Source organism: Oncorhynchus clarkii, chromosome 6, assembly GCF_045791955.1.
Source record: "Oncorhynchus clarkii lewisi isolate Uvic-CL-2024 chromosome 6, UVic_Ocla_1.0, whole genome shotgun sequence".
NCBI classification, from domain to species: Eukaryota; Metazoa; Chordata; class Actinopteri; order Salmoniformes; family Salmonidae; genus Oncorhynchus; species Oncorhynchus clarkii.
Genome location: NC_092152.1, coordinates 9,754,074 through 9,771,228, shown reverse-complemented (window position 1 = coordinate 9,771,228; position 17,155 = coordinate 9,754,074). Strand labels below are relative to the sequence as shown.

Sequence of the window (17,155 nt, the reverse complement as noted above, 5' to 3'; positions counted from 1 at the left end):
GGCCGTTCGGGCACTGTAAAGTATTGTTCGGGGCCGTATTTGTGGAGTAACTGTTTTTCTGGGTGATTTGAGATGGGTTTTTTTGTGCTTCCAATGACTGTGTTTTTGTATTTTAATTTAATGTACAGTGCATTCGGAAGGTATTCAGACCCCTTTCCCTCATCAATCTACACATAATACCCCATAATGACAAAGCAAAAAACAGTTTTGAATGTTTTAGCACATTTATTTTTTTATTTCACATTTACATACAGTAGGAGTCAAACGTTTGGACACTCCTACATGTTGAGATGTGTCTGCTACTTGATCTCTGTGAAGCAATTATTTGGGCTGCAATTTCTAAGGCTGGTAACTGTAATGAATGTATCCTCTGCAGCAGAGGTAACTCTGGGTCTTCCTTTCCTGTGGCAGTCCTCATGAGAGCCAGTTCTTGAAATTTTCCAGTTTGACTAAGCTTTATGTCTTAAAGTAACGATGGACTGTTGTTTTCTCTTTGCTTATTTGATATGTTCTTGCCATAATATGGACTTGGTATTTTACTAAATAGGGCTATCTTCTGTATACCAACCCTACCTTGTCACAAAACAGCTGATTGGCTCAAACGCATTAAGAAGGAAAGAAATTCCACAAATGAACTTGAACACAAGGCACACCTGTTAATTGAGATGCATGAAGCTGGTTGAGAGAATGCTAAGAGTGTGCAAAGCTGTCCTCAAGGCAAAGGGTGGCTACTTTGAAGAATCTAAAATATATTTCGATGACAGCCTACCAAAAGGCAAAAAGCCTCCTGCGGGGACAGAGGCTGTGATTAAAAGATTTTTAAAAATAATAATAATAATATTGGACAAAACACATCACAACAAGAGAGACACCTCAACACTACATAAAGAGAGACCTAAGACAACAACATAGCAAGGCAGCAACACTATGCACAGTAATCACATGGAAATTAAAGATATCCTAAATGCTCATGACCTCAAAACAACTGTAAAATAGGCCTATAGTGCAAAATCATAGTATCTCCAGGAAATGTGTAATATGCATCTTTAAACTAACTGGAGTTATGAGTCTCTTCTTTAATCCGATGTGCGCAACCACATCATATTAACAACATTTGAGAGTGGATTCATAAATACAGTTGCCTACGGTTTTCAGTATTTCTCTTGAAGACAACCACTGCAATCTACTTCAATAAAGTATGTTGGGTCATTTCTCATGTAGGATAGTGACCGAGAGCAGCACACTAGAGAGGGCGGATTGCGAGACGTCAGCACTCCCCAACCCCACTGTATAAATCTGCTCCACCCGCTGACTCCCTCGACACCAAGACCAGTAGGAGCTGCGCGGATTTCTGAACAATGAGGACCACCAACACTAATCTCGAAGCTAGTTTACTTCACACTAACTGGTTTACCTACCCTGAGAAAGACTTAAACGAAATGGAATTGTACTAAACAACAACTATGGTGTAGATGAAGCATTTTCTTTTTCTTTGGACATAATTCACATTGGACATCGCATAGGCTACCAGTTTATGCCAAGCAGTTATTATTGGACACTTTGTAGAAGTGTAGAGTAGGTGAGTGACTGACATCTGGAATTGAGGAAAAAAACGGTCGCTTCGCAGCGCATGGACAGGTTGTCATCGTCAAATTGGATTGAAATTCTATATTATCCTAATTGTTAAATCTTTCAATGGGTTTTAGATATTGAACTCTAAAACATATTAATTTGTATTCAGCATCTTAAAAAAAGTTGGCATGGACCTGATATAAATTGAGGATAACCATCACCCACCCATAGGCTTATCGCCAAGGGAAATGTTTACTCGGTATTTATGTTCCAACGGGAATTTCTTTGACCCAGGGCAGGTTCCGCAACTGGACTAAGTTCTACAATGAAGTTATGGGACACATTTACCACCTGTTTCGTGCTGCTGAGCAGCGTACACACGAGCCCTCTCCGGAACCGACCGTCCACAAAAAGAACACGCGCTTCAGAGAGTCTCCATGACTTCCCGCCAATGCAGCTCAGTATATTTTCAACCAAAAGTCCAGAAACAGCCTACAGGGAAGAGCGATCTGTAGAAACACAATGTAAGTTCAGACATTCTCATTTCTGGAATTAAATCTTGCTACATAAGTAGGCCACATCACTGACTTGGCTGCAATAGGCTTGCCTCTTGGTCAGACTGGTTTTGCACAACACATTTAATAGTGTTATTTGTTTCAGAAGCACGAATATTAGAATAGATCATTCCCAATGACATAAATACAAATACCAATTGAATGTCCTGAGTTCCCGCACTAACACCCTGGACCAGAGCTAGGTATCAGCTAGGTGCACGTATCTTATCATCTGACCAACATTCAGATGACAGGACCAGTCAATAACTCTAAAATCACACGACTCTCCGTCAGATGTAAAGATGCACTCAAATATATTGACGCCCTTGCACAGTTCGCTAATTATTCTAAATAGCCATTCAAACAGTTTTGAAAAGAGAAAACAGAACAATCTGCTCCATTGCCACAATATTTGACCACATCTGTAGGATAATTTCAAAGAACATATCTTGTAGCCTATTGGTACACAAAATATCGTAGTTTTATGGGAATTCCCCCTTCTCACTTTGTGTGCATAAATGATATACAATTTCTGTGAGAAGTTTTATACTGCTGCGGATTAGGTATGTACCCAGTCTTTTCAGGATGTGCATAGTATATACCGCAGACTCTAATTTGCTAATTTCTCTCTCTGACAGATAACATGGTTGAGCTTCAGCCAGAGCAGTTTGAGGATGTGGTGGATTTCATCAAAGTCACCATCAGTAGACTGAAAAGCTCGCTACACCTGGGCACGGGCTCAAGGATACGAATGAAACGAGAGAGAAGGAAAGGAGGGAAGGGAGCAACCAGAGGAAAGGACCAGAGGGAGAGGTCTGGGAGCGGACGAGGGAGAGGGAGAGGGGGCAGAGGACAAGGCTGTCTGCTCAAACAGATCCACCTGAATGTGACTGACCTGGGCTTAGGTTATCAAACCAGCGAGGAAATGATCTTCCGGTACTGCAGCGGACCTTGCAGGAACTCGGAAACGAACTACGATAAAATCCTCAACAACCTCACCCAAAACAAGAGGCTCCTGCCGGAAACGCCACCTCACGCTTGCTGTCGACCAGTCGCCTTTGACGATGACCTGTCCTTCCTGGATGACCACTTGATGTACCATACAATGAAGAAGCATTCTGCCCGAAGGTGTGGCTGTGTCTGACCTCTAGCCTCTTGTGTCACTAAGAAGAGAGTCAATAGTAGTGAGAGAACATGGCTTGGATCAAAACCAAGATACATATTGTAGAGGCCATCCTGGATCCATTAAAGGTACATGAAATGAAAGGGCCTACCAATGCTTTGTGTTGTTGATAGGATGATTTAAGAGGCATGCCATACCTCTCCATTGATGATTATATCCCACCACTAACTGATGACATCAAAATCAGGATGATTATATCCCACCACTAACTGATGACGTCAAAATCAGGATGATTATATCCCACCACTAACTGATGACATCAAAATCAGGATGATTATATCCCACCACTAACTGATGACATCAAAATCAGGATGATTATATCCCACCACTAACTGATGACATCAAAATCAGGATGATTATATCCCACCACTAACTGATGACGTCAAAATCAGGACGATTATATCCCACCACTAACTGATGACATCAAAATCAGGATGATTATATCCCACCACTAACTGATGACGTCAAAATCAGGATGATTATATCCCACCACTAACTGATGACGTCAAAATCAGGATGATTATATCCCACCACTAACTGATGACATCAAAATCAGGATGATTATATCCCACCACTAACTGATGATGTCAAAATCAGGATGATTATATCCCACCACTAACTGATGATGTCAAAATCAGGATGATTATATCCCACCAAACTCAGGATGATTATATCCCACCAAAATCAGGACGATTATATCCCACCACTAACTGATGATGTCAAAATCATACTTACTCTATGGATGGTTTTAGATACTGACAATGGACTTAACATGTACAAATAATACTGAAGTACAGTGTGTACAATATTTAGAAATATTTAATTAACTTATTCTTATTTATTACAGTTTTTTATAATAAAGGAATTATCTTCTTGTTATTTATTTCTATGTAATTTCCTCGATAAGTGCCAAAGGTTTATTAAGTAATGGATAAAAGGTCCATATTATAGGGTTTTGGGGAGAGTAGGCTATTCTATATCCTGGGCCCAGTTTTTTTTAATGCATGGAAACAGAATGAATAGAACAGACAAATCGTTGACTTGAATGTGGGCTCCCGTCCTATTTGTATGCATTTAATCCTATCCGATGGGCGAAATCCGCATAGATAACTATTGAAAAACTGGGCCCTGGGTACAGTACCAGTCTGTTTAGCATGGCCTGTGTGTCGTCTATTATTGTCCTCCCGCATCCTGCTCGACTTCGATATAACCATAGTGGTTCCACATCATCATCATCATCATCAAAAAACATATCAAATCAAATTTATTTATATAGCCCTTCGTACATCAGCTGATATCTCAAAGTGTTGTACAGAAACCCAGCCTAAAACCCCAAACAGCAAGCAATGAAGGTGTAGAAGCACAGTAGCTAGGGAAAAACTCACTAGAAAGGCCAAAACCTAGGAAGAAACCTAGAGAGGAACCAGGCTGGCCAAAAGAGACCTGCTATCCTGCTCTGGTCTTCAAGGTTTGTGTGCTTGTGCTTTAGTCAGTTGATTGTGTGTTTTTTTTGTTCAGACTAGTGCGCTTGTCTGTATTTCAATTATGTTATTCTGGTAAAAAAAAAAGGGAAGGTGTTCTTTATTATTCAGGGTTGAAGAGTTGTGTGCTGATCTTATTAAGTTGTATTACTGAACCAAAGTTCTCAACAAAAAAAATTATACAATATTTGTTTTTTTATAACTTTTTATTGGTTCCACCCGCTGTGTCTTTGGGTGACAACTGAATGTCAATTCATAGGCCATATCACTTTTCTTTTCCATTTTAGATTATTAGTCATTTAAAATAGTTTGCTGGTTGTAAATCAATACCTGGGAATCTTCCGGCTAGCATACATTGAAGAATGTATCAACGCCAGTGGAAACAGATTGTAGAGAGGTGAATTAAACAACATGATAGGTGAATGAGGGGAGAAACACTTTCTTTTCCCATGCTTTCGAATACACCACTAATAGGCCTACAGTCCAATTCAACATTGCTACATTTTCCAAAACGACTAGCCAAAATATTTTGGACGGCACTACATAGGTCTATCCAGCAAATTAATTTCAAAAGGGTGTGGATGAAATGACTACACCCTAGGTTTGACAACACCTTTAAGATCCTTCGCTGTACAGATCCTCCCTTTTTGAGCTCTGTAAACCTTATGCAGTTGAGAAAAAGAGTCAGATTTGTACTATCAAATCTGTCCTTACACATTGCATTGTTAGGCTCGGGGCTGTGCATCACTCCTGTGCCCCAATCAGGGCCCACTGCCCTCAATGGATGCCCTAATGACATAATTTCCCTCTCCACTTCTTATGGAATCTTATAACATGTCTGTCATTTCTGGTCCTGATGACATGGTGTGTGAGGGTAAAGCTTTGTGGATTATACTACAGGGCTACTTCACTGGGCATTACACTCCTCCATGGGTTTAGTTTAGTGACGTCTGATCCCCTGACTGGCTACATGCTAACCACTGGGGACTTTGCTATGATCCTTTAAAAGTATAATATTGATCTGGGCAATTATTTTGTACGCCTGATTCCCACTATAGGGCCGACCCGAATCGCACTGCGCTGGCTTAGACACAGTTCTTAACACGTTGTCCTCTCCAACACTGTTCCAACAACTATGGTGGATGTGTAACCAGGCCAGACCAGTACATCTCGGCTTGGCCCTGTACTGTGAACCAGACTTTACTATCTACAAATACATAGGCAGGTCTACACAGTGGCAGGTCTACAAAGAGAAAGGTCTACATAGAGAGAGGTCTACACAGAGAAAGGTAGGTCTACACAGTGGCAGGTCTACAAAGAGAAAGGTCTACATAGAGAGAGGTCTACACAGAGAAAGGTAGGTCTACACAGAGAGAAGTAGGTCTACACAGAGAGAGGTCTACACAGGGGTAGGTCTACACAGAGAGAGGTAGGTCTACACAGAGGTAGGCAGGTCTACACAGAGAGAGGTAGGTCTACATAGAGAGAGGTCTACACAAAGAGAGGTAGGTCTACACAAAGAGGTTGGTCTACACAGAGGTAGGCAAGTCTACACAGAGAGAGGTAGGTCTACACAGAGAGAGGTCTACACAAAGAGAGGTAGGTCTACACAGAGGTAGGCAGGCCTACACAGAGAGTGGTCTACACAAAGAGAGGTAGGTCTACACAAAGAGAGGTAGTCTACACAAAGAGAGGTAGGTCTACACAGAGGTAGGCAGGTATACACAGAGAGAGGTAGGTCTACACAGAGAGAGGTCTACACAAAGAGAGGTAGGTCTACACAAAGAGAGGTAGGTCTACACAGAGGTAGGCAGGCCTACACAGAGAGAGGTCTACACAAAGAGAGGTAGGTCTACACAAAGAGAGGTAGGTCTACACAGAGGTAGGCAGGCCTACACAGAGAGAGGTCTACACAGAGGTAGGCAGGTCTACACAGAGGTAGGCAGTTCTACACATAGAGAGGTCTACACAGAGAGAGGTAGGCCTACACAGAGAGAAGCAGGTCTACATAGAGAGAGGCAGGTCTACATAGAGAGAGGTAGGTCTACACACAGAGAGGTAGGTCTACACAGAGAGGTAGGTCTACACAGAGAGAGGTAGGTCTACACCGAGAGAGGTAGGTCTACACAGAGGTAGGCAGGTATACACAGAGAGAGGTAGGTCTACACAGAGAGAGGTCTACACAAAGAGAGGTAGGTCTACACAAAGAGAGGTAGGTCTACACAGAGGTAGGCAGGCCTACACAGAGAGAGGTCTACACAAAGAGAGGTAGGTCTACACAAAGAGAGGTAGGTCTACACAGAGGTAGGCAGGCCTACACAGAGAGAGGTCTACACAGAGGTAGGCAGGTCTACACAGAGGTAGGCAGTTCTACACATAGAGAGGTCTACACAGAGAGAGGTAGGCCTACACAGAGAGAAGCAGGTCTACATAGAGAGAGGCAGGTCTACATAGAGAGAGGTAGGTCTACACACAGAGAGGTAGGTCTACACAGAGAGGTAGGTCTACACAGAGAGAGGTAGGTCTACACCGAGAGAGGTAGGTCTACACAGAGAGAGGCAGGTCTACACAGAGAGAGGTAGGTCTACATAGAGAGAGGTAGGTCTACATAGAGGCAGCCGTTTCAAACGACATTGTCTGTTTCATCAGTGTTGTCTGTTTCATCAGTGTTGTCTGTTTCATCAGTGTTGTCTGTTTCATCAGTGTTGTCTGCTTCATCAGTGTTGTCTGTTTCATCAGTTGTTGTCTGTTTCATCAGTGTTGTCTGTTTCATCAGTGTTGTCTGTTTCATCAGTTGTTGTCTGTTTCATCAGTGTTGTCTGCTTCATCAGTGTTGTCTATTTCATCAGTTGTTGTCTGTTTCATCAGTGTTGTCTGTTTCATCAGTGTTGTCTGTTTCATCAGTGTTATTTTAGACCAGGAGAGAAAACCACACAAAGGGACTAAAATAAAGTGCAAAGCAGTAGGAAGAAGAATGGAGAAGGGAGAGAAGGGAAAATGAAGTCCAATCTTATCAGATGGGGGAAACAGGGAAGCTTTCATGTGAACGTAGCGACAACACGAGAGGGAGGTGAAGATGGAGGGCTGTAGAAGAGGTGGAATAGAAAACATGAGATGTAGTGTGGTTGACATGTGATCCAGCCCTCCCCGTCCCCATGGCCTTGACACAATGACTCAGCCCCATCGACACAACAGAGGAAACAATTACACGTCCAGGAACAAAGAGGTGACCAGATCGTTAGATGAGCTACACCACGGACTATTGTTAGGGTATCGTAGGACACTTGTAAATGCGGGACAATACCCAACGACAGAACCTAGACACCGAGTCCAACCAGCTATCTGGTAACAGAACACAGGTGGTGGTAAAGCAGATGGTAAATAAATGTCTGAGTGACAACACACTCCTTGTCCCCGGGGGTGTATTTCAAAAGAGCTTTTTCAGATACAAACGGCAATTTCTATAATCAGGACCAAATGGTTGATGATCAGTAGACTTGGCTCTCTCTCGGACGCTGCCATGCGTCAATGTGTGAAAAGACAAAGAATGTGGAAAAAATGACCTCGAACATGAGGTGGGAGGATGATAACATCAGATCGGGGGGGGGGTTAGATCTCACCCACAGCCATACAGTTAGTCAACCTCACCATTACTCTTACATGCACCCCCACCCCCTCTCTACAGAGGTCAAACCCAGAGCAAGCCACGGTATCTCTCACGCAGCACCACTTGTCTACTAAAATGACTTGTCTAGTTTCCTTAGAGATTATGTGTTTATTATCCTGCCTTATTTTTTACATTGGAACAAGGTTTCGTAAAAATATAGATATTACATGATTATGGAGAAGTTACTTCCAACTTTACAGTAATAATACTTGTTTTGGCTGCCTGGTATTTTCTGATGAGGTGTAAACTGGAAATGTAATGTAACCTTTTTCAGGTGAGCGTCAGTCAGATGTCTGACTCAAAGCAGGCTTATTAAATATTCAGGTGTGCCAAGCCGGGGGAAACCTGAGTGTCTCACACCTGTGTAACGCTAAGGTGTCTCCCACAGTACAACCAGCTCCCCTCTTACACATAGACTGACTGAATTCAGTCAGAATGTGTCAAGTTCCCCCCATGGACTGCATGCACTGCTGTGTTTCATTGTCATTATACTATATGTGTTTAAGTGTGTATCGCTCTGCATGTGTGTGTGTGTGTGTGTGTGTGTGTGTGTGTGTGTGTGTGTGTGTGTGTGTGTGTGTGTGTGTGTGCGCGCACATGAATGGCATGTATGCAGGTGTGTGTGTGCATGTACTTGTGTGTGTACAGATGTGTGTGTGTGTGTGTGTGTGTGTGTGTGTGTGTGTGTGTGTGTGTGTGTGTGTGTGTGTGTGTGTGTGTGTGTGTGTGTGTGTGTGTGTGTGTTTATTTGCATGTGTGAGACTGTGATTTAAATTAATGCCCTTGAATTTGAGTAACACACGCACAAACACACACACACACATACAAACACACAGAGAAAGAGCGACAGAGAGAGAGACAGAGAGAGAGGAAGAGAGACAGAGAGAGAGGAAGAGAGAGAGACAGAGAGAGAGGAAGAGAGAGACAGAGACACAGAGAGAGGAAGAGTGAGAGAGAGAGAGGAGACAAAGTGACTTTCCATTCGGGAGCCTGGTTGTCTCTGTGGTTCATAGTTAATTGCTCACAGGAGACAGGAGCAGTGTTTGGTGGAAACTGTCCATACTCCTCCTGCACAGTACATTAAGCAAAGAGGTTACTGCTGACGGCCTGTCTCTTTCTCTTTGGACTGAGCGGCATGGTGCCGTGCCATCCAGCAGCACACAGAGGCACACAGAACTCTGGTCAGCATGGGAAGCACTTCTCCTGGGCGTGACGGTGAGGTGGCCTGTCTCTCCTCTCCTAGACCACATGACCAGCAGCAGCACAGCAGAGTCACAGAGGAGACAAACTGTCCTCTAGCTGCCCTTTGGGGGGTCTGATGGAAACACAAGAGAAGAGGGGACGGGAGAGGGCAGGTGAGAGAGGAGAGAAGATGGGACGGGAGAGGGGAGAGGTACATGCCCTGGTACAACCCCTGTTAGCCTGGGATTGGAGCATGAGCCCCCCATGAAGGCACCCTATCCTGTATGGGCTCTGGTCAAAAGTAGTGCACTACATAGGGAATAGGGTGGAATTTAGGAAGCAGCAGTGGACTACGGTGTCACTACAGCTCAGAGTTCCAGGAGAAAAAAAAAGAGTTCATTAAGAGAATGACGTTTCGTCTTTACACGATTGAGAATCGAGTTTCCTTAAGCAAATGCTTGACGGGCAACGCTTGGTCTTCATTAGACATTAGGATGGGGTCCGAGACAGACACTCCAACCTGACTGAAAACACCCAAGGCATGTCAACAAATCATTTTTACTGGTATTCTTTTGCATTGTACACATTCACTCATCGGACGGAAGGATCACCGAAGGCCTTCCAAACAAGACGTCTCGGACAGAGAGAGTGTTCTCACCAGGGTGTTTTACAATCAGGGTTTTACAACCGGTACATACAATTGGGGGCGGCTGTATGAAACCGGTAAACTCCCTCCCTTGAACAAAGCAGATAAATGATGCGTTTCTGGAAGTAGCGGGAAGGAAAGGATGAGGTCTGGATGTAGTGGGAAGGAAAGGATGAGGTCTAGATGTAGCGGGAAGGAAAGGATGAGGTCTGGATGTAGTGGGAAGGAAAGGATGAGGTCTAGATGTAGCAGGAAGGAAAGGATGAGGTCTAGATGTAGCGGGAAGGAAAGGATGAGGTCTGGATGTAGCGGGAAGGAAAGGATGAGGTCTAGATGTAGTGGGAAGGAAAGGATGAGGTCTAGATGTAGCGGGAAGGAAAGTATGAGGTCTAGATGTAGGGGGAAGAAAGGATGAGGTCTAGATGTAGCGGGAAGAAAGGATGAGGTCTAGATGTAGCGGGAAGGAAAGGATGAGGTCTAGATGTAGCGGGAAGGAAAGGATGAGGTCTAGATGTAGCGGGAAGAAAGGATGAGGTCTAGATGTAGCGGGAAGGAAAGGATGAGGTCTGGATGTAGCGGGAAGGAAAGGATGAGGTCTAGATGTAGTGGGAAGGAAAGGATGTCTGGATGTAGCGGGAAGGAAAGGATGAGGTCTAGATGTAGCGGGAAGGAAAGGATGAGGTCTAGATGTAGCGGGAAGGAAAGGATGAGGTCTGGATGTAGTGGGAAGGAAAGGATGAGGTCTAGATGTAGCGGGAAGGAAAGGATGAGGTCTAGATGTAGCGGGAAGGAAAGGATGAGGTCTGGATGTAGCGGGAAGGAAAGGATGAGGTCTGGATGTAGTGGGAAGGAAAGGATGAGGTCTGGATGTAGCGGGAAGGAAAGGATGAGGTCTAGATGTAGCGGGAAGAAAGGATGAGGTCTAGATGTAGCGGGAAAGAAAGGATGAGGTCTGGATGTAGCGGGAAGGAAAGGATGAGGTCTAGATGTAGTGGGAAGGAAAGGATGAGGTCTAGATGTAGCGGGAAGGAAAGTATGAGGTCTGGATGTAGCGGGAAGAAAGGATCAGGTCTAGATGTAGCGGGAAGGAAGGATGAGGTCTAGATGTAGTTGGAAGGAAAGGATGAGGTCTAGATGTAGCGGGAAGGAAAGGATGAGGTCTAGATGTAGCGGGAAGGAAAGGATGAGGTCTAGATGTAGCGGGAAGGAAAGGATGAGGTCTGGATGTAGTGGGAAGGAAAGGATGAGGTCTAGATGTAACGGGAAGGAAAGGATGAGGTCTGGATGTAGCGGGAAGAAAGGATCAGGTCTAGATGTAGCGGGAAGGAAGGATGAGGTCTAGATGTAGTTGGAAGGAAAGGATGAGGTCTAGATGTAGCGGGAAGGAAAGGATGAGGTCTAGATGTAGCGGGAAGGAAAGGATGAGGTCTAGATGTAGCGGGAAGGAAAGGATGAGGTCTGGATGTAGTGGGAAGGAAAGGATGAGGTCTAGATGTAACGGGAAGGAAAGGATGAGGTCTGGATGTAGCGGGAAGGAAAGGATGAGGTCTAGATGTAGCGGGAAGGAAAGGATGAGGTCTGGATGTAGCGGCAAGGAAAGTAGGAAAGGTGAGGTCTGCGCTAGCTAAGGGAAAGGAAGCTGGTCAAAGGAGAACATATTACCTTGATGAAAGCAGCTTAATAGTATCCAGCTGTGCAACCTCTGTGTGTGTCTGTCAGTCTGTGACGTCATCAGTCAGGGACAGAAACACCAACATGCCCTGGCCCCTGACCCATCTAATCAAGAAAGAGAACAGCTCGGCACTAACACTTCATTGAGCCTGGTTTATGTGTAATCCAAACCTTTTTTCCTGACCAAACAAGATGTATACAGTGTAATATAATTAATTACCATTTGGGTTTAATTCAGATTGTTATCAGGGCTCAGTCTGACATCGTTCTGCTTAGGTCTTTTCATCCATTCTAGTATTGAAGTGAATAACAGGATTGCTTTCAATTTGGGCCAACTGTTCATTAGAGAATTCAGGTGGTCATTTATCTCAATTTGTAGTGAGCAAAGCAAACCTACTTCTAGTTCTGGGTTCCACATCATGGTCTTCTAAGCAATGCTGTTGCAGCCAAAATGGACACACCCTGACCACACCCAACTTCTGTTAGTTCCTGTCTGGATCCAGGCAATCCAATCCAGCCAAGTCAATCAAACTATGCTACAGTAGGACATGACCTTCCAAACTCAACAGTTTGTATAATGTGTGCGCTTCTGCAAAAACACAGCTAGCTAAAACAAAAGCATTTATTTATGCCCTAGTTACGGCTTGTGACATTGAGACTTTTCACCCCCTGGGGTGTGCGGGGAATTGAGGCTGGGACGATCGTGCACAGTTCAGCCATGTCAGGTGTGATTGGGCTGGATTGAAGGGGGCTGGGCTGGCTGGGTTTTTAGCTCTGCTCTCACCTGGGTCACAGAGGAGAGGAGAGACGAGCCCTGTAGAGGGAGGGAGGCACAGTGAGGAAAGCCTCTAATCTCCCTCCATAAACAGCCAGACCCCTAACTCAACTCCCCAGGAGAGGAAACATCATCTCTCCGCAGGTCTGTTTCTTTTAGCTCTCCACCTCCTGTGTTTTCAGCACCGGGCCTAGCTGGCTGGGTTGTTGCCAGGTCTCCTATCACACAGCACAGGGTCTAGCTGGCTGGGTTGTTGCCAGGTCTCCTATCACACAGCACCGGGCCTAGCTGGCTGGGTTGTTGCCAGGTCTCCTATCACACAGCACAGGGCCTAGCTGGCTGGGTTGTTGCCAGGTCTCCTATCACACAGCACCGGGCCTAGCTGGCTGGGTTGTTGCCAGGTCTCCTATCACACAGCACCAGGTCTAGCTGGCTGGGTTGTTGCCAGGTCTCCTATCACACAGCACAGGGTCTAGCTGGCTGGGTTGTTGCCAGGTCTCCTATCACACAGCACCGGGCCTAGCTGGCTGGGTTGTTGTCAGGTCTCCTATCACACAGCACAGGGCCTAGCTGGCTGGGTTGTTGCCAGGTCTCCTATCACACAGCACCGGGTCTAGCTGGCTGGGTTGTTGCCAGGTCTCCTATCACACAGCACCGGGCCTAGCTGGCTGGGTTGTTGCCAGGTCTCCTATCACACAGCACCGGGTCTAGCTGGCTGGGTTGTTGCCAGGTCTCCTATCACACAGCACCGGGCCTAGCTGGCTGGGTTGTTGCCAGGTCTCCTATCACACAGCACCGGGCCTAGCTGGCTGGGTTGTTGTCAGGTATCCTATCACACAGCACCGGGCCTAGCTGGCTGGGTTGTTGTCAGGTCTCCTATCACACAGCACCGGGCCTAGCTGGCTGGGTTGTTGCCAGGTCTCCTATCACACAGCACCGGGTCTAGCTGGCTGGGTTGTTGCCAGGTCTCCTATCACACAGCACCGGGCCTAGCTGGCTGGGTTGTTGCCAGGTCTCCTATCACACAGCACAGGGCCTAGCTGGCTGGGTTGTTGTCAGGTCTCCTATCACACAGCACCGGGTCTAGCTGGCTGGGTTGTTGTCAGGTCTCCTATCACACAGCACCGGGCCTAGCTGGCTGGGTTGTTGCCAGGTCTCCTATCACACAGCACCGGGCCTAGCTGGCTGGGTTGTTGCCAGGTCTCCTATCACACAGCACAGGGCCTAGCTGGCTGGGTTGTTGTCAGGTCTCCTATCACACAGCACCGGGTCTAGCTGGCTGGGTTGTTGCCAGGTCTCCTATCACACAGCACAGGGCCTAGCTGGCTGGGTTGTTGCCAGGTCTCCTATCACACAGCACCGGGCCTAGCTGGCTGGGTTGTTGCCAGGTCTCCTATCACACAGCACAGGGCCTAGCTGGCTGGGTTGTTGTCAGGTCTCCTATCACACAGCACCGGGTCTAGCTGGCTGGGTTGTTGCCAGGTCTCCTATCACACAGCACCGGGCCTAGCTGGCTGGGTTGTTGCCAGGTCTCCTATCACACAGCACCGGGCCTAGCTGGCTGGGTTGTTGCCAGGTCTCCTATCACACAGCACCGGGCCTAGCTGGCTGGGTTGTTGCCAGGTATCCTATCACACAGCACAGGGTCTAGCTGGCTGGGTTGTTGTCAGGTCTCCTATCACACAGCACAGGGCCTAGCTGGCTGGGTTGTTGCCAGGTCTCCTATCACACAGCACCGGGCCTAGCTGGCTGGGTTGTTGCCAGGTCTCCTATCACACAGCACAGGGCCTAGCTGGCTGGGTTGTTGCCAGGTCTCCTATCACACAGCACCGGGCCTAGCTGGCTGGGTTGTTGCCAGGTCTCCTATCACACAGCACAGGGCCTAGCTGGCTGGGTTGTTGCCAGGTCTCCTATCACACAGCACCAGGCCTAGCTGGCTGGGTTGTTGCCAGGTCTCCTATCACACAGCACAGGGCCTAGCTGGCTGGGTTGTTGCCAGGTCTCCTATCACACAGCACCGGGCCGAGCTGGCTGGGTTGTTGCCAGGTCTCCTATCACACAGCACAGGGCCTAGCTGGCTGGGTTGTTGCCAGGTCTCCTATCACACAGCACAGGGCCTAGCTGGCTGTTGTAATTAGCAGTAACTTTTTGCTTTTGTTACTGTAAAATGAGAATAAAACGCGCCTGTTTCTTCTATATTTTTTTTAACACCGAAATAATTGCAATGTGGGGAAACTAATAATTAATTAAGATGAATAATTCCTACTGTGATGTGTTTAAGAATGGTACACACAAATAGTTGACCTGAATGGCGTGTGAACGGAAAAAGTTCCTCAAAAGGCTTTTTAGGGGATTTGGAGGGTGCGGGTGTGTATAGTATAATCTTTAGATAAAAGGTAAGAGGTAAGCGCTACACTATAGAAAGTTTTGTGTTTATCCAAAGCATTCTTGTCTGAGTGTATGATGGTAGTGGGCTGGTTAGTTTACGTTAGACTGAGTTACAGTCAGGTCTAGGAGCGGGAGAGGTCTGCTCTGAGAGGGGAAGAGCCGTTCAGCCCCCCATCACCGCTCTGAGGGGGAAGAGCCGTTCAGCCCCCCATCACTGCTCCGAGGGGGAAGAGCCGTTCAGCCCCCCATCACTGCTCTGAGAGGGGAAGAGCCGTTCAGCCCCCCATCACCGCTCTGAGGGGGAAGAGCCGTTCAGCCCCCCATCACTGCTCTGAGGGGGAAGAGCCGTTCAGCCCCCCATCACTGCTCTGAGGGGGAAGAGCCGTTCAGCCCCCCATCACTGCTCTGAGGGGGAAGAGCCGTTCAGCCAGTCAGCCCCATCAATGTGTTATAATTAGCCTGCTATGCAGGATGAAGTTTCCCCTGGTACAGATCTAGGATCAGCTTCCACAATCCTAAACTTTAACCATTAGTGGGGAAACAGCATCTAGGGGCAACTTTACTCTACTCCGTAACCTAAATACTGCTCCCCAAACAGGAAGCACAACCATTTATCAGCAGATCCTTCAAAGATAGCCCACCTTATCTAAACCTGGGCTCCCACGTAGGGTAAGAGAGTGGGTTAGGGGAGGGTAAGAGAGGGGGTTAGGGGAGGGTAAGAGAGGGGGTTAGGGGAGGCAGCATGCATCATGGCTATATTGGCTATAAAAGAACTACTGCAGCCACATTAGCATTATCATAGGAATAGTGGGGAAGTCTCTAATCTGGAGAGGGAAGATAACATTGCTGCTCACCTAGAGCTCTAAAAGCCCTTTCCTCCGACTCCAGTGTCATCAAAATGCTGCTTCTGCCTCATTTTAGATGACCTTTTCATTCTAACTCTTTCAGCTCTCGCTCTAAGTCGGAGTGGGGGAGGGCTATATCTCACAGGTTGAACCAGACCACAGACAAAGTGTTGCAGAGAATGTGCTCCTCGAAATCACAGTTACAGTGAGGGAAACAAGTATTTGATCCCCTGCTGATTTTGTACGTTTGCCCACTGACAAAGAAATTATCTGTCTATAATTTTAATGGTAGGTTTATTTGAACAGTGAGAGACAGAATAACAACAAGAAAATCCAGAAAAACGCATGTCAATAATGTTATAAATTGATTTGCGGACAGCAGACCACTAACTACAGCATACTGGACAGGTACGACAGCAGACCACTAACTACAGCATACTGGACAGGTACGGACAGCAGACCACTAACTACAGCATACTGGACAGGTACGACAGCAGACCACTAACTACAGCATACTGGACAGGTATGGACAGCAGACCACTAACTACAGCATACTGGACAGGTACGGACAGCAGACCACTAACTACAGCATACTGGACAGGTACGGACAGCAGACCACTAACTACAGCATACTGGACAGGTACGACAGCAGACCACTAACTACAGCATACTGGACAGGTACGGACAGCAGACCACTAACTACAGCATACTGGACAGGTATGGACAGCAGACCACTAACTACAGCATACTGGACAGGTACGGACAGCAGACCACTAACTACAGCATACTGGACAGGTATGGACAGCAGACCACTAACTACAGCATACTGGACAGGTACGGACAGCAGACCACTAACTACAGCATACTGGACAGGTATGGACAGCAGACCACTAACTACAGCATACTGGACAGGTACAGACAGCAGACCACTAACTACAGCATACTGGGCAGGCGGAGAGCCTAATAAAGGTTAGGTTATTGCAGAAGAGGACTGCACAATCCTCGCCTGCCATCCATACCCTGTGATGAACTGGGAGGATGGACTATATACACAGTATACTATATACGCACGTGCTCCACAATGTCTTTGTCTAGTATTTGTAAAATTGCTTTGCTAAGAAACCCTGAAATAAATTATTTGATATTGATTAAATGTTGTTTATATCCTTGTCACACCCAAAAAATGTAAAG

At 46.4% G+C, this 17,155-nt stretch overlaps 1 protein-coding gene across 1 annotated transcript; it reads left to right on the top strand.

Annotated features, from left to right (window-relative positions):
- The first annotated feature begins 1,897 nt into the window (after nucleotides 1-1,897).
- Nucleotides 1,898-3,270, top strand: LOC139411900 (glial cell derived neurotrophic factor b). Its single transcript, XM_071158652.1, has 2 exons — nucleotides 1,898-2,096; nucleotides 2,765-3,270. The coding sequence occupies exons 1-2, from the start codon at nucleotides 1,898-1,900 to the stop codon at nucleotides 3,268-3,270; spliced, it is 705 nt and encodes a 234-aa protein (XP_071014753.1).
- Nucleotides 3,271-17,155: the final 13,885 nt, after the last annotated feature.